Source organism: Martes martes (assembly GCF_963455335.1).
Source record: "Martes martes genome assembly, chromosome: 6".
NCBI lineage: Eukaryota > Metazoa > Chordata > Mammalia > Carnivora > Mustelidae > Martes > Martes martes.
In genome coordinates, this window is record NC_137893.1 from 135122822 (window position 1) to 135142591 (window position 19770).

The 19770-nt window shown below is 39.9% G+C and overlaps 1 protein-coding gene across 1 annotated transcript in view; it reads right to left on the minus strand.

Moving 5' to 3' along the window:
- The window catches only part of RANBP9 (RAN binding protein 9), an 86905-nt gene that overhangs the window by 8727 nt on the left and 58408 nt on the right, over positions 1–19770 (minus strand). Inside the window, exons 6-12 of the mRNA XM_080805247.1 lie at positions 15802–15986; positions 12926–13038; positions 11527–11635; positions 9757–9947; positions 8476–8620; positions 4862–4983; positions 3078–3229 (exon numbers count right to left, since the gene is read on the minus strand). Coding sequence (XP_080661373.1) covers positions 3078–3229; positions 4862–4983; positions 8476–8620; positions 9757–9947; positions 11527–11635; positions 12926–13038; positions 15802–15986 — 1017 coding nt within the window. The remainder of the gene's footprint in view (positions 1–3077; positions 3230–4861; positions 4984–8475; positions 8621–9756; positions 9948–11526; positions 11636–12925; positions 13039–15801; positions 15987–19770) is intronic.

Consider the following 19770-nt stretch of genomic DNA (forward strand, 5'->3'; position numbering starts at 1 on the left):
CTACGATCACACGTGCCCTGAAGTGAAAAATGAAAGGAAAAGGAAAAAGAGAAATTTCTAAACCTTCTCAACTGCGATAAAGAAACCTTGCGTGTTGTCCTTGAATCCTCCAGCTGCTCTCCTGGGGCTTCCAAGTTGGATCAGTGAGCTTAGCCCTCTGTGCATCGAGGGGAGTTGCGGGAGGGGAAGGAAAGCGCGCAGGATATTAAGGAAGTCTCTTGAAGCAGCTGGCATCTGCTTGGAAGTCAGAAGTGCAAAATCAAAGCCATCCACATTCTTTAGATGAAGAAGATGAATTACATCTTCACATAATTCAACATATAATCAAGGACTCTCTTGGAGAAGAGGCCACTGATGCCATTTTGGGAGCTCTGCGCACACTGGAATCCAAGTCAGTCAGCTGATGAAGTGAAAGCCTACATTTTCCAAAGACACCACAGAAATCCCAGTCCCTCGTCATGTGCCTTCAGCATGAAGTCTGAACAAGAAAACCGTCAGATGACCTAGTGTAAAAAAGTGTATGAAATCTTAAAAACATTTCGTATCTCCAAGTCTCCCCTCCAACAGGAGCGCTCCCAGAACCCTCCAGAGACACCGGGGTCCCATCGGGGACCCTCTCAGGATGTCTTGCAAGCTCCGAACTGCTTTCATAAGGAAATGAAGATACTTTGTCTCCTCTCGCTCTCACACTCCCACAACCACACGGTGGGGGGGTTTCCAGAGGCTTCTGGTGTGCAGACGTACAGGGAAGGAGGAGAACGCAGCTTACCCTCCATCATACCCAGTGGTTAAAAAGACGCATACAAACGTAAAGCAATGCCACTGTCCTTATTTTTTGAAAGTTATTTTTCATAAAAATATCCAATGGATTTATGATTATTTGTCGATAAACAGATTACAGCTTTAATCTCTAGCATGATAAAAATAAATATCACCCATATGAACAAAACTCTGTTTAATAATCATCACCTGCATTAGATACAGTTAAAGGACAAGAAGTGAAGACCCACTCTGACCTCAAGGAATTCTTCATCTCAGAGGGCAAATGTGGACAGCCAATTCCCTAATATATGGATGTCTGATTTTTATTTTGTGTTTTTTAAACTCCAGCATACTTAGAGTTACATTAGTTTCAGGTGTACAATACAGCGATTCAACAACCCTATGCCTTCTGCGCTCTCCACCACCATCCCCGTTTCACGCCCCCACCTCCCCTCTGTTCTCTGTAGTTAACAGCCCTTTTATCTTTTCTTTGTTCGTTTGTTTTGGTTCTTAAATTCCACAAAGGAGTGAAATCACGTATTTGTCTTTCCGTGACTGATTTCACTCAGCATTATACCCTCTAAGTCCATCCATGTTGTCACAAATGGCAGAATTTCATACTTCTTTACGGCTGAGTAACATTCCACTGTGTGTGTGTGTATGTGTGTGTGTATACATATATATATACACACACACACACATATATATGTGTGTGTGTTATTTTTATATATACACACACACACATATATGTGTGTGTGTTATTTTTATATATATACACACACACACATATATATGTGTGTGTGTGTGTTATTTTTACATATATATGTATACACACACACACACACACAGTGGAATGTTACTCAGCCGTAAATATATATATATGTGTGTGTGTGTGTGTGTGTGTGTGTATGTATATGTATACACACACACATCTTTATCCACTCGTCTCCGGAGGGACACCCGGGCTGCTTCCATAATGTGGCGATTGTAAATACCACTACCGTAAACACAGGGGTGCATGTATCTTTCCAAATTACTGTTTTCATAGTCTTTGGGTAAATACCCAGTAGTGGAATTACTGAATCATATGGTAGTTGTATTTTCATTTTGGGGGACCCCCCCAAACTGTCTCCCACAGTAGCTGCACCTTTGCAGTCCCAAATCAAAAAATGATTTGAACACTTTAAATAAAAAGTTGGTTAAATTACATATTCCACTGGTTTTCTTTAGCATAAAATCATAATTTAACCCCCATTTCTGGCTGAACACCACCCCCGGGAAATAGCAGGTGGGCTGTCTGGTGAACGCAGAACCGCATGCGCACAGGGAAGCCACCGCCCCTCCCGCCTGGGCCGCTGGCGCTGTAGGTAAGGGGCTCCTTATTCGCTCTGAGGCTAAGCAGGTATGCTCTGTCTATACAGCAGGTGCCACACCGAGGCCACAGCACAGGAGGCCGTTCCCTGCCTGCTGCCCTCATGCCGGGCTTGGTGCTACCAGGCGGTGCTGGCTGGTGCGCTAAGTCTCAGTCTGGGGCAGGAAAGGGCAGCCCGGGCCTTGCTCTTTCCCACCAAACCGAGGCATTGGCTCAGGGCCACCTCACGCATCTCCCCTTTGTCCTTTGGACTTCTTATAGAACATTCCAGAGAAAATATTTACAACGAATCACCTCTGAGCCCAACCTAATGCTAATGCAGGATTACCAAAGAAAGAAAGAAAGAAAAAGAATCACAATGGCTAGGTTAATGTTTCACAGACTCACAGGGCTATTGGGGACTTCAAGAATCTTAACATCCCTACAAGGGACTGCAATGCTGACTTAAGGCAGGGGAAAACTCCATGTGCAACCGATCTGTAAAACTGGCTAACATCCTGAAGTGCTGACATTCTATCCATCTTGCCACCCACCCATCACACACATCAATCCAGACGAGTTCTGAAAATGTATTTCAACGCCCCCTGTTTTGAAAGATGACCCAAGGCCTCAGCAATGGCCATCAAAACGGAAACCCTGCAGGAGACATTCAAGGCGCTGCAGCCCTGAGCGGCATTTGCAGAAATAAAAATAATCTCAAATTTATATCTTTACCAGCAAACCCACACCTCTACCAACTCTGCCAATTTTACAGCCGAGAAAACAGAACCAGACAAGTAAGTTGACAGAGGGTATACAGTGCTGGCGGGTGGGAGAGCCGGGATTTAATCCACATTAGTTACTGGAAGTCCAAACGGAATTCCTAGCACGACTCAGTGTTTTACAAAATGACAATTGAATTCCTTTGACACATTTCTAATTTTTCAAGGAAAAACAAATCTACCTTCAACATTTTTTTATTCGCTGTGTTCTTGCCACACTCTCTCCTCAGCTGTTCGCTCATGGCCTGCAGCTCTCTTCCGAAGTGAATCATCCTTTCTATGGCGGCCTGACTTCCTCCACACAACTGGCGTCTTAACTGACTCGAATCAACTTCTGTAAGCGAAACAAACGAGTATTTTACTACCTTAATAAATGGAATACAATGGAGAAATGAACATAAATTGCTTATAACAGTCTGTATATTTCATTTAGGAACAACTACCTAATAGTTTATCTAAACACGTGGCTTTATTTTAATTCAGTGCGAAACGCTGCAGCTAAAAGGTCTACTTCCTCTAAGTCTCAAGAATCTAGGCTCCAAACCCAGCATGCAGCTGAAAGTCAGGTGACAACCTTCCTGTGCAGTGGGCACCTAGGGTATCAGGGAAAGGTTTATGAGAAGTTAAGCACAAATCTCTAACACGACATTAAGCAGCATTAAGAAGAAAGGAACAAAGTCAGTAACTGCCTCTCAGGCTACTCTGACACCAAACAGAGATGGAATGAAAGAGTGCCTCTTGGCTAAAAGCTGAATGACTCCAAAGAAACACAGAAGACACCATGTTATCGAAAGGGTTAATCACACACTTTTACAAAATAATTGTATGGTATATATTTATCTTGGTGGACACCAACCACTGATCAATAATGTAACTGTATGGATGACTAACGATGACAATGATTAACATTTACTGAGCACTTACTTTGTGCTTATTAGCTTTTCACAGATTGGCTTATTTAATCTTCACAATGGCCTACAGGCGTTGTTGTTATTACTGTACCCATTTTACAGATGAAGAAACTGAGGCACTGAGCTCTTAAGTAACCTGTCCAAGGTTACACAGCTAGTAAGTGGCAGTTGCAGAATTTGAATCAAGGTCATCTGGCTCTAGAGCCCCTGTTCTTAAATCACCGTGCTTAATTTACTCTCTGAATGTTGAAGCTGCTGGTATCTGACACAGGAAAACGAGGCTGCCTTTTAAATTAAACCCCTTGCCTGAGAAAATGAATTCTATGTTGAACACATAATCCTCAACAACAATCCTCAATACAGACCTTTTAACATCAAAAGAGTCAGAAATCTAATGTTGCCATGCAATTCAGACAAATAAGAATGTTGAGGCTCCAACAAATTTTCATTCTCCAACTAATGGGAGAGTTTGCCAATGGTTTAACTTTGTGGTACGATTTACTTACACAAGTTATCAACAAAACAGAACTATATATGCCAATGTGCTTTTCAGCCACATCATTTTTGGGTGGTAGGGAGGAGAAGGGTGGGTCACACTTAAGAACCTACTATGTGCCCGGCACCAAACTATGCATAAGGCACGTACATTCACATTAAATCGACATAAGAAATTGTCTGATTAGAATTTATAAAATCATTTCTACCCATCTGGCCTTTACTGGTTACACTGAAGTAAGTATAAAAACTGTTCACACCTCCAGCCCCAAACATGCTACAGAACAGTTAACACTACCAAGAGTGCAGCTGCATTAACAACAGCACTGAAATCAGGGAAACCATCCTGCACGGAAAACTGAGAAGCACCTCTGCTCCTCGAGCAGCCCACGTCCTGGGGACACTTTGGGTAATATGTTCTATATGTACTATTGTCAAATCCAATGGCACATACATCTTTAAATCTGATTTATGCTCATCAGCTGGGAATCAATACAAGTAAAAACATAACCTTGTAGTCATCATTTTTTATTAAAAATGTAAGAAATATCACTGCAGACCCATTTCGGTGTCACAATCTTCCATTTCGTGGTCATGTTTAGAGCTACCGTTTAGGAAACCATTGGATGAAGTCTCTCCAACCCCATTGGAGTAGTGCTCTGTTTCCATGTCTACATCATTACTGGAAATGAAAAAAACAAACCTAATTTTAGAAATCGCATACTTGTAGCTTAGTTTAAAATAAATTACTACTCACTACATATAGCCTGCGTATATACTGACTTCATAATATGAGGCAATAGCAATCTGCAAAAAAAGGTGTTTAGTTCAATTCTGAACGTCTTCAAAGCCAGTATATAGCTTGCCCTTAACAAATTTGTACTCCTGGATGGAAGGGGGAAAGGGTATGTCCCAAAATGTAGTGGTTTTCTGACTTTCTAGCAGTATGGACAAACTTTTTCACATATTTCCCACGATTTTACCGACTCAGATCTGCATTTCATTTTTTGCTCGCTAATGAGCCCTTGCCCCAAGATCCCCCACCCTTACCCTGCGGCATGCATTTCCAGCATTCAGGGGAAAAAGGGGGGGGGGGACTTCATTCTCAAACTATTCCCGGATCCCACTTCATTCACCTCTTTGCTGCCTTCATATTCATCTCTAAGACGATTTTTTCTTTAATGGTCTTCACTTTCTAGCATCTGTCCTCGCGGCTCAGAAACACAGCCTCCCACAAAAGTAAAAGATGACTTGGAAAAGCACTCTGTCTGGTCCTCTCAGACCTTGTTGGCACCCAACATGATTTTCCTCCCGTGGGCTTTCTTACTTGCTTAAGAATCTGCCAAACCTTAATTTTAAAAATGCCATTTTGGATATGCAGGTTGCTCCTTTCACTTTCGTCTCCTTTACTGACGAACAGCCTGGTGCCAGTCCCCGCATCTGGACTCACTGACACTGTTGCCGTGTCCCCCCACCCACCCCCAACCACCCCCTCACTCTAAGCACAACAAACACCTATTCTCAAAGATTTCTCCAGTGAAGATATACATAAGGATTCCACAACCCAGAAGGACACACTTGATGAAAATACAGCAAATACATTAAAATGTACTTTTCTCATTTAAAAAGCAATGTATATTCATTTGTGGGGGAAAAAAAACAACACTGAATGCAGATGAGCAAAAAGCGCTCTGCGCGTGAGGCCACCAGACACAACCACAGGCAACACCTCGGGGACAGCGTGCGAGGTTAAGTGTATGCACGTGAGGGCGTGGCTTCTATCAGCAACACAGATCAGGGAAAAAGACACAGATCTAGGGAGAAGGGGGCAATGGCCCCAGGATTCCTCCATCAGTCAGAAACGCTTGTTTACTCTTTCTTTCTTTTTTTTTTTAAGTAGGCTCCTCACCCAGCGCGAAGCCCAAAGCGGGCTCAGAGCGGAGCCGAGATCAAGAGTCGGAAACTCAACTGACTGAGCCAGCCAGGCACCCTGGTTTACTCTACCCTGATGAACTTTGAGAATGGGTAAGACAAATCAAATTTTAGAAAGAATAATGTTTAATTTAATGGAAATTCTTAAGATCATAGTTTTTAGCAATCTTAATATACTAAACTTTTTTCCTTTTTTGACAAAACAATGTAGTATTTGGGAGGGATTCTTTCATTCGAAACCCATTTAAGAAGAGGTTTAGAGCGTGCTCTGTGTTTGAGAGAAGCAGCCTCTGCCCTCCCGGGGCGAACAGAGGATCAGCACTCCGATGGTGAAAGTTAATTACAAGGAGTGACGCAACACTGAGTGGGGACATAATCGAGGAAATCATCCTGCAAGAGTAACAAGGGGACTGAGTTTTATAGCCTGCTGGATCAGAAGTGGGGGGGGGGTAGGGAGCGGCATTTCAGATGGGCGGAGGGTGGAGTGCAGTATAATGCAAAAAAGCATGTGTCTGGGAGTCAGAAATCCTGGGAAGTAGTCACGGTTCTGCAACTTACTAGCCACTGATTATAGAAACTGACCCCCACAAAAGTCATTTGCACTTCTGGTGTTCAGCTCTACATCTGTAAAATGGTTTTAACGGTTAATACCATCTTCGCCTACTTCGCAATCCCACTGTAAGGACGACTTTACCACCTATAAATGTAACTGTTACTGTTTAATACTTTAAAGCAGTTTAAAAGCTTCCTTTCTTCTCCTTCTACCCTGCATTCGGAGCATGCTGTGTCACCAAACCCTTCCAGTGAGCGTGCTGCCCTGAACTCAGGTGGTAATGGGTGTCTTTAGCAACTTCCTGCCATGAAGAGTATTTAAGAGACTAACCCATGAACTGCCCGCAGTCCTGCCCCCAGACAAGGACAGACCCTTCTACCAACAATACAGTACAGACGTGCTATACAGGACGGTAAGACCTAAAGGAAAAGGCTTAACTTCCTTCATTTCCATGCATAATTTTGATTACAACCCAGTCTTCTCATCTTCTGTTTTCTAGTACGTCACTGCTCCTGTGAAAGGCTACTCTAATCCCCTCTGCCCGAGACGGCCATTTTTTCTACCACTCTTCCCACACCACTTCTGTGGACGCCCCCTTGCAGCCCACACCACACAACACCATCACTTCAGTAAGCCGGCACTTGGGAGAGAGAATCTGGATATTCTGATTACTCTCCCAAATCAGAAATACAGGTTTTTATACCTACACCTCTCTCCAGAATCATATTTCCATGAAGATTCCATGTGAGAAAGTTTTGCACTGATGAACGTTCCCCCCCAAAGCACTGCAACCAATCAATTCATGTAATGAGACCAAACCAACATCAGAATGATAAAATCTACCTGTGATTTTTTATCTGTATTATTTTTATCATTCCACTAGTCCTGAACCAAAGTGAACTCAGATGCTGGATGATCTGGGCAGGCTGACTTCGAAAGAGCTTGCTCTCATACACTCGTATCCAAACGGTAACATTCCATGAACCTTGAGGTCCGGCAATCTTCAACTGAGCGGATCAAGGATTTTAGCAGAGTCATACAGACATCCCTTCTCTCAAAGCTCTGGGTAGCCAGAGACCATGCCTAGCAGAATGTTTGACACCCAACAGGTCCTCAATACCACGCTCATGCTGGATGTTTATTACTAAATGACTTAAGGTCCATCTGCTGCTATAAGCAAGCTCTCTAAACACAGGCTTTCAGAAAAGATTCTTCATGAAGTTATTTGGAACCCAGGAAACATTCTATACATTTACACCAAAAAAAAAAAAAAAAAAAACCCACACAGGGAAAAAAATAGTTGTCAACGTATCTTAGGTTACTTCTGGAGAGTAAACAGATCACTGTGACTTAACTGGGAAATATAAGAACAGCATCTATGTGACCATCTGTAGAGGCCGGTGCCATCAGGAAAACCAGAAGAAGGCAGAGCCCGGAACGGATTCTTACAGACCCAGCAGGTGGAAGAGGGAATGCAGAGTCAGAGCAAGGACTAAAGGAAGAGGCTGCACGCACACGGGGAGTGAAAAGCTCTGGGGAACTTACTCCCCACCCTTGTATTCTCTGGGGGCTTGGGAACTCCCAGGCCCTATTATGGACCATATAATTCAATTTTTCTAAATTATTAAAAATGATGACACTTATGCGCAGGTTGCTTATAGTTATGCAAAAGCTAGGGAGATCACGTACCTGGTGAAGTTATTAACTTGCTGTGATCGTGACATGTTTATACTGTTTAGTTCTGGTACATTCAAATTGGATGACTGGTGTTTACTATGGCAATATGACTGATGTGCTTTATTGGATATTACACCATTACTACAACTTTCAAAACCTGGAAACAAAGAAAAAGATGCATGAACACAGAAACACACATTAAATTAAGCTGTAAACAATGTACCCATATTCTGGTCTTGCATTTTAAAACTTTCACAATGTAGGAGAGTCAATGCATTACTTAAATAGTAAACAAATAACTTCTTTGAAAGGACATAAGGATATTAATTGTGGGCTGTAATTACCATCTTCCTTAACATTCACTGAAGGCTTAATTATGGATCTTATTTAATCCCCACAACCCCCCAGGAGGGCAGGGTTCTCATCACTCCCATTTAATATATAAATACACCGAAGCTAAGAAGTTCTCCACGTGTGAGACAATATATGGGCTTTGAGACAGGAGGTGGCGAAGGATATAAACCCGAGAATCACGGGCACGTGTGGGATGGTGAGGTAAATAAAATGAGAGGCACTAATGGAGAAAGGTATGTGCCAACGGAGGAAAAGCAAAGGGGTTATTACTCTGTGAAAGGAAAAGAAACGGTTCTGTTTCAGAAAGCGGAACACACAGAGACGGGAGAACCCCTTGGGAAGAACGGAATGAGAGACAAGCAAACGAAGACGACTAAGAAAAACCGGAAACAAACCTAGAGAAGTGATGTCATATAATGACAAAAAAGGAAAGAACTGTCATTAAGAAAACACCAAAGGCCTGAAGATAGAAGACCAGTGAGCCCGTAAAGGGACAGGAGGAAAAGAGCGGGGCAGAGCAGACCCTCGCAGGGGGCCGGCAGGGAGAGGATGAGAAAGCAGGTGGCCCAGCGAGGCGGGGTGACGGGCGGACTACAGCGACCACCCCTTCACGTTTCTACTTCACCAGGAACGCACGGTGACCTTCACCGAATGTCTATGACTTCATTTCCAAAGACAACTCAGATGCTGAGCTATATTGATGAAGATCTGCTCAGAACCCAGCCTCATTACCAGCCCTTCTTCACGTTACCTTCCTGGCACTGAGAACATCCGTCTGATCCACTTACCATTTGTCTTCCAGAACATCGTGAGATCAAGCATGCCTGTGTGCAAAACGGCTATGTGGAAACATCCAGATTTTTAAACATTTTAAATTTTGGTTCAAAAGCACAAAGAAGGGTAAAAACCTGTAAGTTCTGTCATAACACTAAGTCTCACCAGAAAAATGTGCAGTACTTCCTTTGCCTGATGCTAAGTTGTGGATGTTCATCCCATGGCTGGGGCTCATGCTGGGACTACTGAAAGGTCGAGGACTAACGGGGTAACTGTCTTGAGATTTCGGACTTCGGCCTCCCAGACACCGTACTTCACTATCTGTACCATTCACCATTTCTATAAACTGACGCACTCTAAAAAAAAAACAAAAGATAAACTGACTTAATTTTCAAATAGTTTATTTAGTACAACAGATTTTTGAGATGCAATATTTTAAAAACCTGTATTTATCACTAAGTACGGCCTTTCCATTGTATACTAAAAATATTACCTCTGGATTCATATACTGTACTATTTAAATCTGAAAATTTCCAGAAAAATCAGCAAAGACACTGTATCTCCTTTATCAAAGAATTACCGAGAAAATGACAATCTCTCTGTAGTTATAATAAAATCAATATGGACTTCATTTCTGAAGTTAAAAGTAACTTGATAAAATAATATTTGCACCTGATAGCAAGTCAAATAGTATGTAAGAACATGATGTGCTTTCCTGGACATATGACACAAAGAGCCCTGCTCCCCACTCTTCCTCATTCCTAGGCCCTTTTGCAACTTCTTCACCAAAATGGGCCACACTTAAAATTTTACTCTAAAGCAAAACAATTCTGACATTTGGCTTACAAAGGGTTTCTGATACTTAAGAGACATGAAATATTAAGCTTAATAACACCTAAATTTTAAAATAACAAAGATTCAGAAGACCAACCAAAAAAGCCACATTACGATGGCTGTTATTAAAAAAAAAAAAAAAAAAAAAAAAAAGACGCGGAGTTGACAAGGATGTGGAGAAACTGGAACTCTTGTAGGCTGTTGGTGAGTCTGCAAAATGGTGCGGGGCTATTGAATTCTAAGGATTAATTTCCTCAAAAAATTAAATACAGATTTATCATACGGTTCAACAATTCCATTGCTGGGTCTATACCCCGAAGAACTGGAAACAGGCACTCCATCAGGTATCTGTACACCCAGTTCATGGCAGCATGATTCACAGCCACCAGAGTGGAAGCAACCCAGATGTCGACCAGTCAGCCTTCGGAATGAACGCAATTCTGACATATGCTACATATGCATGAGTTCTGAGGACGTTTTGCTAAGAGGAACAAGCCAGTAACAAAGAACAAATATGTTATGATTCCACTTAGATGAGGTATCAGGGTAGTCAAATTCAATTTCATAGAGAGAGAAAGTAAAATGGTGGTTGCTAGGAGCTGCGGGCAGGGCGAAATGGGAAGTTTGTGTCTCCGTCTGGGATGACGACAAAAGTTCTGGAGATGGAAGGCTGGTGAGGACTGTGCAACAGTGTGACTGTACTTAATGCTACAGAACTGCCGTGTAAAACTGGCAAATTTATGTTATGTATATTTTACCACAATTTTCCAAAATTACACAGACTTACAATAAGGTACTTGGCGGAAAGAAAAACAGATAATCCATCTTCTAAAGAAGATTTTAACACTTTTGAACATATAGCTAACATATAGCTAGCATAACAGAAGAGCAAACAGAGCAAAAGATGCCATCTGCTTACAATCCTCAACACAGAGTTCTTTTTTTTAATCATCTGTTACTTAAATGTGCTATATTACAAAATTGTATGTTAATACCTGAAACAAGGTGAAACAAAGATTAAAACTATGAAAACATGAAAATCATTCTGATTATATAACACACACACACACATAATGTAATAACTTTTTATTAAAAACTCACTTTAATGTGAAAAGGAGATTAGGATTTCTTTCAAGTAAACTTGGGTATAACTGTTGTGTTGTTTCAATGGCTTCTCCCATTCTTCCTGCTAACACCAATTTCTGAATTCCTAGTTAGAGAAAGAAAGCAAGAGATCAATTTTTTAGGAGTAGTAACATAAACTTAAGAGGACCGTCAAAAAAAAAAAAGTAAAAAAAATACTTTAAATAAATTATTGCAATTAACTTCCATTTCTTTTTCTAAAATCATAGTTTCTATTAGGCAATCAAGGAGAGATTTCAGACATATTAAAAAACTAGAAAAATTAGGTATTTCACAAACTATTTTTAAAAATCACAAACTAATATACAAGCGATACAGGAAAAATACCTCTTAAGCAGTACTGAGGTACGAGACACTAAGTTTAAAAAGACGGATTATGTTTACAGCCTACAAGGTGGTGCCGGCCTCACAGAATACTTTTCCCAATCTCATCAAGTTACACACACTAAAAATATGTACAGCTTTTAATATGTCAATCATACCTCAATAAAGTGTTTTTTTAAAAAGACCATAGCAAACGTTAGAGATAATATTCAAAATGTCTTATCAAATATGTAACATTCTGCCCCCAGGACTATGAGAATGCTAGCCTTTGAGTAAAATCTGAATTCAACATTCACTGAGTGTTCCCTGGGTGTCAGATATTTGCCAAATCAGATGATGAGTACCCAGAAAGAGTACGCGATCATCTCCCGTTTGTCAGCGCTCCTAACATAGTGAGAACTGCAGGCAAGCATACGATTAGTGACAACACAATGTAATCGGTGCTAAAGCAAGTTTCAAGCATCCTGACTTCACCCATCCCGTTGTGTTTTGATGCCTGTCCTCTCACCAGGCCACACTCTGCCTGATGGACTAACGCCCACAGCGAGAGGGCAAACTGCGGCAGAGCCACATGCTGACTCGCCCCCGCCAGCATGGGCCCCGGCTCTGGCCGCAAGCCCGGGGACTGAAGCAGTAAAAACTTAAGATCAATGCTATCTTTAGACAGCAACTGGAATAATGCAAAGATTTACATTTCTTTCAAATATTATCTGCACTAATATCTAGTCATGGGACTACTTTACCAACTAAAAAAAAAAAAAAGTGTTAAATATTTACCTCCTAGATTGGTAAACATTTCTTATACAACTTTCTCCAAAATTGTATCTTTCCATATCCAGAATGCTAACACAGTCTTATGTGAGTTTTTTGTAAGGTGGTCTTTAAAAATGTCAATGAAAATAAATTTCAGAGGCATCAATTTTAAGTTAATATATTTGAAATTTTTTAACTTAAAAAATAAAATTTCTAACAGTCAATATAACCAAACCTATAATCTGAAAACAGTATTATCCATGCACCACAGGGTCCTTACTTTGTCTATTCTTAATGGAAGCTAATTCTTCTAGAACGGTCTGGTCTGTAGATCTGGCAAAGGCCTCTGCTGTGGCACAGTACCCATGGTGGACTAAATAAGATGAAACCATTCTTAAAATAAAAAGAAGAAACACACATCTTTTAGTCAAGAGAATACAGGCTTCATACTACAATTTATATAAAACAAGATCTACTCTGTTGTTACAAAACCAACCTATTCCCTTTGAAATAAGGCTTTAGGAACCTCAACTATAAAGTTAAAAAAAAAAAATCATTTTGTTCTGGTCATGTAGTATTTCCAAAAAGAGAACTGCCCATGCCAGGCTACCAGCACTCTCCAGAAGAATGACTGTCACTAGAGGAGAGTCACGGACAGACTCTTGATTCCTGGCTGCCCCTGATCCCCAGCTTCTCTCCTGTGACTCCCCGGCCTTATATTCAATCCTACTAACCATAATTTCTATTTCATCTTTATTGTACGACCTATCCCAGTGACGTGCTGGCATTTTATAAAATACAACAATTTTTAAGTAACAGATGAACTCTGCATGTCATGGAGTTCAACTCCTTTCTTTACGCATCGGTCACATGAGATGGGATCTACCAGCCGTGAATGCGAGAAATACTAACGTGAACACGAGAAAGAATCTTTCAGAACGAAGCCCTATGTGGGTGATAATACGAATCAATGAGAAACTAACCCTTCTCATCTCAATCAGTATCCCTGCACGTGAAAGATCACTGTACATCACTGTACATGAAAGTACGATTCCCATGGCAGCACCACGCTTCCAGAGAACCCAGCTTTCTAAAATGTCATCAAGTGGTCAAAACACCTTGGTATCTAACTACAAAAGGTGAGAAACAGTACGACTCAACAATATTAACCCAAATGTCCAATATATCCAAATATTCAACTCCTAAACCTGCCTCCCTCTGGCATAACTAAGGACCTATCAGAACGTAGAAGGAAGCAGTGATTCAGCAAAGAGGGATCTGGGGGCAGAGGGGGAAATCTCCAAGAAAAAGATTTTTCATTTTATTTCATCTAACTGGTCAAATTAGGTTTAAAAGGGTAGGGAAGAGCTTTTTAAAAAAGGACTTCCTAGTAGGTCATGGTGAGTATCAATTTTATAAAGAATGGGGTGGGGGGGTGGGAGCCTGCACTGGACTCTGGTTACAGAATTAAGAGAAATTATGTTTCCTCTACTACCGCCCTGCTGTGATGCTCAGTGGTGACCGTTTCTAAAGCACAAAAGGGATGTGACCCCGGGAGAGCAACTTATCCTAGCTCTAACTCATGGTAACGACGAGACTGTCAGCTGGACTTCGCTCTCCTGTCAACTGTGCAGGCAAAAAATACCAGTGCAGAGGTTGTGCACTACCAGATGATAATCGCTCCTGGGAAGAAGCATGTTTTCAGAATCATCATCAAATCTTCCAATCATTATCGCCTCCGAAAGACACAGACAAAAACTTTTATTATATCTTTAAATGTATAACTGTTCAAAGCAATTACACAGATATTTAAGATGAACTGTCAGACTGGTGCTATCTGGAAGTCTCTGCTTTTTTCTTGGGTGAGATGACAGCAGTGGAAATGACTACTTACATTTACTAGTACTTACTTACTTTTTAAGTCTGTACTATTTCAAGCTTTATTAAGAGTTACCATTTAGTGCTATGGACAGCCAGGAGTCATCTCCAGCCTTCTGGCAAAGGTATAGTCTACAAAGTTGACTGTCATAGTACTTATATTTTCCTGACTTCCAATCCAATGAAATTCTACCTTTTCATAAAGAATGAGTTGAGATAAAGGTTGTTCATTTTATGGTACACCTTTATTGACACCCACTGTTTGCTCTGCTGCTACCTAACCCATTCTGTATCACTGTTATTATGGAATCTGTGAAGTATTTATCCTACTTTTAGGTATCCTCACTCCATATTCCTAACTCTTTGATCTTCCTTCTTTTGCTGCCTCTTAAATGTCTAATAATAACATGTAAAAGTAAATTACCTTAAAAATAATTAGTAAGATTTTTAAAAACTCCTCCAATTGGAGGCTTCTGGTCAGATTTTTTATTTAGAATGGGGGCAACTATAACCTCCCTGAATCTACATGAAAAATAATAAACAGACTTAGCAAAAACGGGACAGAAATCCTAATAAGGAAAAGTAGCTGATATTATTTCTAAAAGAGTAAACGATTCACCAGGAAAAAAAATGAGTCAAATCTTGAAATACAAAATGTACATACCAAGTCTGTATTCCAATACATAACTACACCATTATTTTGACGCTTATTCTTACTGAGTAGTATTTCTTTATCCCCATCTACATCAGAACTACTGCTGAACACAGCCAAGTTCATATCCAAAAACCCACAGCTCCTGAATTACACAATCTAAATTATCTTCCTGAATTTATCTTTTGCATCAGCACTATTTCAAGAGAATCAAGGGACCTATGGAAAGCATTAAATCCGATTACTAAGGATAGCAAATCAATCAACCTAAGCGATCTAGTGTCACTTTATTTCCTCCACTAAATTCATATGTCAGACTAAAACACAATTTTGTATGTGTGCCACCAAATATAAAATGATTTGTTAATTGTTTAAGTAGAGTGAACTGCTTTTCATAGAGATTAAAAGATAATCAATATATTAAAATTATTAGGATATATAAAAAATAATTTTTAAGAAGAGTAAATTACTTTTTCCAGAGATTTAAATATAATCAATGATACACTAATATTATTAGGATATAAATTAGATTAAAAAGCTTCAGTAAATATTCTTTTTTGCTAAAAGAATGTTTTATAAGAAATATATTTTGGAATAATAACATCCATTCAAATTTCTTCACTTACTTTTGTATCATGGTTTGCCATTCGCCTTCCCGATCTCCAATGGGAAACCGGTCTATCTGCGCCTGTATTTTGGTTCTCCACTCTCGCATGTAGTCTTCTATATCAAACACGAAAGGATGCTGCCCAAAATTGGCATCGACGACTTCTCCTGGTGTTTGGAGCCCCACAGTAGGATATAAATTTGGCTGTAAGACAACACATCCCACTAGCATCTATCTATCCTTTTTACATTAAAGACATACTCATTCTTTCACAAATGCTATTTTTAAAACAACAGAATACAATTTACTTCTTGCATAATTTAAAATTGCAATCAAAACCAGTAGAGAAAGAAAAATGATCTAAATACAATTAAAAGGAAATCATCCAAATACAAATGATCTAAAATAGATTACAGGCTGGATGAAAAACACCACTTCCTATGCTGTGATCATCAAGAAAAAATATGAAACAACCTAAGCCACCTATTTTATTTATTCAGAGGCTGTGTGGTGTTACACATACCTATAATGAACAAAAACATGAATCTTGCTCTTCAGAACAGGTCATATAATTGTTCCAAAGATTAAAATCTAAACACATAACTCAGACCTATCTTTCTATATATGATATGTATGATGCATGTCTAGAAATGGCATGTGAGGACCAGTTACCCCAGAAGTACAATCCTAACTGGGCACACACTACTTTTAAGTTTCCTAACTTCATTCCTCTGTACATCTGGCACGCCATTAGGAAGAGGCAGTGGTAGAATGTAATTCTAAGCAAAACACAGTGCCACTGAGAGTGGGGGGTTCTCCTTATAAAAACAAATGACTCAAATGCACATATTTTTGGAGCTGAAAAGAATTTAAATTTTCAGATTCACAGAGGAATGCATCCAGATATACTCCAAGATTTTGAGGCTAAACAATCAAGTTTAACGGCTTCAAGTACACAAAAAATACCCAAGGTCTTTTGGCTCTATTACTATTTGTTATACCTACAGTGGGCATGAGCTACGGAATGTCTACTGAACAGCAGGGCTTAAGCATCAACATAATCCTGGGAAATAATCACTGTTTGCATCACAGAGATAAAGAAATTGAGGACTGGGGGTCATTAACTTGCCCTGGGTCTAGACAGGAACACAGATTTATCGGACACCAGATCTAAGTTTAGTTTTCCTTCCTACAAACTCCAAATCCTACTTCAATCACCATTCACTGTATTTACACCTTATTTCTTTGCTTTAATGGTTCTTACAAATATTTTCAGTACAAAATCAGGTAGAGACTGAGAGGGGATAATTTGGATGTAACTGTAAGATGCTCAGATTTCACAGCAAAAAGCTAAGAGGATGTATTTAGAAACAACTGATCACTCAAGCCACCAGAATCAGAAACAAAAGGAATACTGTGTCAAAATACTGAGAAACAGAACCGCACTGGATTTGGGAATGAAATGGTAATGCAATGTACACAGATGTACTGATTCTTAATCAACAAAACTAGCAAGTTCTTACAATTTAAGCTGGAAACAAGTGAGAGACTTGTTTCAACCCTCTCATTCCACCACTGAGAAAACAGACCTAAAGAGTGGGAGGGATTCATCCAAAAGCACACAACCTTTTTTTTTTTTTTTTTAAAGATTTTATCCATCTGCCTGGCAAAGAGAGACAGTGAGAGAGGGAATACAGGCAGGGGAAGCAGGAGAGAGAGAAGCAGGCCTCCCATGGAGCAAGGAGCCAGATGTGGGGCTCCATTCCAGGACACTGGGATCACAACCTGAGCCTAACCAACTGAGCCACTCAGGCGCCAAAAAGCACTCAACTTCTTCATGACAGACATAAAGCAATTAATGTAAGCCTCACCATTTCTAGCACAGTATTCTTTCCATTAAACTCCATTACAAAATTATGACATACTTTAAAACAAAAGTATAGAAGGCCAAAGCTTCTTAATAAAGGTAACACCGAATGCAAGGCAATCCTGTTTGTTAAGCAGAATTTATAATTCTGATATTCAGCATTGCCCAAAGATGCTTTAGAAATATTTTGTTTGCTTGGGGCGCCTGGGTGGCTCAGTCGGTTAAGTGTCTGCCTTCGGCTCTGATCTCTCAGGGTCCTGGGATGGAGCCCGCCGCACTCTGCTCAGCAGGGAGCCTCCTCCTTCCTCCCGCTCTGTGCTCTCTCTCTCTCCCTAATAAATAAAATCTTTAAAAAAGATGTTTTGTTTGCTAATCTAAATTTTCCTGACAAATTCAAGAACATAATCATAACACTATAAAAGATAACTGACATTCAGGAACAGTGATAAAATTGTGCCATTAAAAAAGTGTAAAACGTTCCTGTGACAAAACATGCCATAAATGTCAAGACAAACGGACTTTCCAGCAAAAGACCCTGTTGCACATATGAGAAAGGATCAACATTCTCAGTGCAAACAATATTTTCACAATACAGGACAAAGATTAACAAGCCAACTCAATTTTTTTTTAAGTGGTGACAGGTATACAGGCAATTTGCAGAAGAAATATAAAATGACAATGAAAATATGAAGAGACACTTAACCTCACTCAATTTCCTAAAATACAAATCAAAACAAGAAGAGGTTTTTTTGCACATTAGATTAAGATTTAAAAGACTAAAAATACCCAATGTTGACTGAAGGTTGAGACAACAGCCCTCTCAGCCACTATACACAGAAATGTAAACTGATAATATTTCAAGAAAGAAATTTGGCCAAGTCTATTAAAACTGACAAAACAATTTCACGTGTAAGAATGAAATCCAACAGAAAAACAAACGTGCAAAGATATACCAACTGCAGCATTATTTTTATGGCAAAATATTAAAAAGAATGTCCACTCACAGGTGGTATTACCCACCAAACTCACTGAAACTCAGACTCTAATAAGATATACCATCATTTTACGTTGAAGAAAAAACACTGCCTATTAAATCTGACAGACCAGAGATCCTAAGATGCACCCCATTTCATGTCAAAATAGGAAAGATGTGCATCTCAGAAGTTGCGGTAGTGCATCATACAATAAGATACTATAAAAAATAAGAGTAAAATATCCGTATACTGACAGAGAAAGACGTCCTATATATTACTAAAAGAAAGCAAGCTAGAGACTATATAAACTATGACTCTACCTTTTCTGTAAACATTTAAATAATGGACAGACTGGTTAATACAAGTTTAAAAACAGACCTGGAAAGATATACACTCAAGTCAACAGAACCATCTAAACAGGCTGGGATTATGAGAAACTTCTCTTTTGTACATTTATTTATAAACATTTATTATTAGTATTTCAATACTTAACACTATATATAACTTCTGTAATCAGGAGAACTCAGTAAGAAACCAGGCGTGGTAAAGCTAGCTGGGGTCAATGAAAAGTAAGTGTATTTTTATACTACTTACTCAACTTTAAACCTGAAGAACTAGAGAGAAAGGAATTAGCTCCTAACTGGCTGGACCACACATTTAAAAAATAATGTAAAAGACTTTTTCACTTGCTAGACTATAGATTTCTAAAAACAGAACAAATAGGGATGCCTGGGTGGCTCAGTTGGTTAAGCCGCTGCCTTCAGCTCAGGTCATGATCCCAGTCCTGGGATTGAGTCCCACATCGGGCTCCTCGCTCGGCAAGGAGCCTGCTTCTCTCTCCACCTCTGCCTGCCACTCTGCCTGCTTGTGCGCTTGCACTCTCTCACGCGCGTGCGCGCGCGCTCTCTCTCTCTCTGACAAATAAATAAATAAATAAAATCTTTTTTAAAAAATTAAAAAAAAAATAAAAACAGAACAAATAATCACCGAGATGTGCAATCATCACAATTTAATTTTACAACATTTTCATTATTCCAAAAAGTAACCACGCACCTAGCAGTCTGCTCCTGCCCACCATCCCGTAACCCGCGACAACCACTTTCTGACAACACAGATCTGCCTATTCTGGACATTTCATATCAACGGA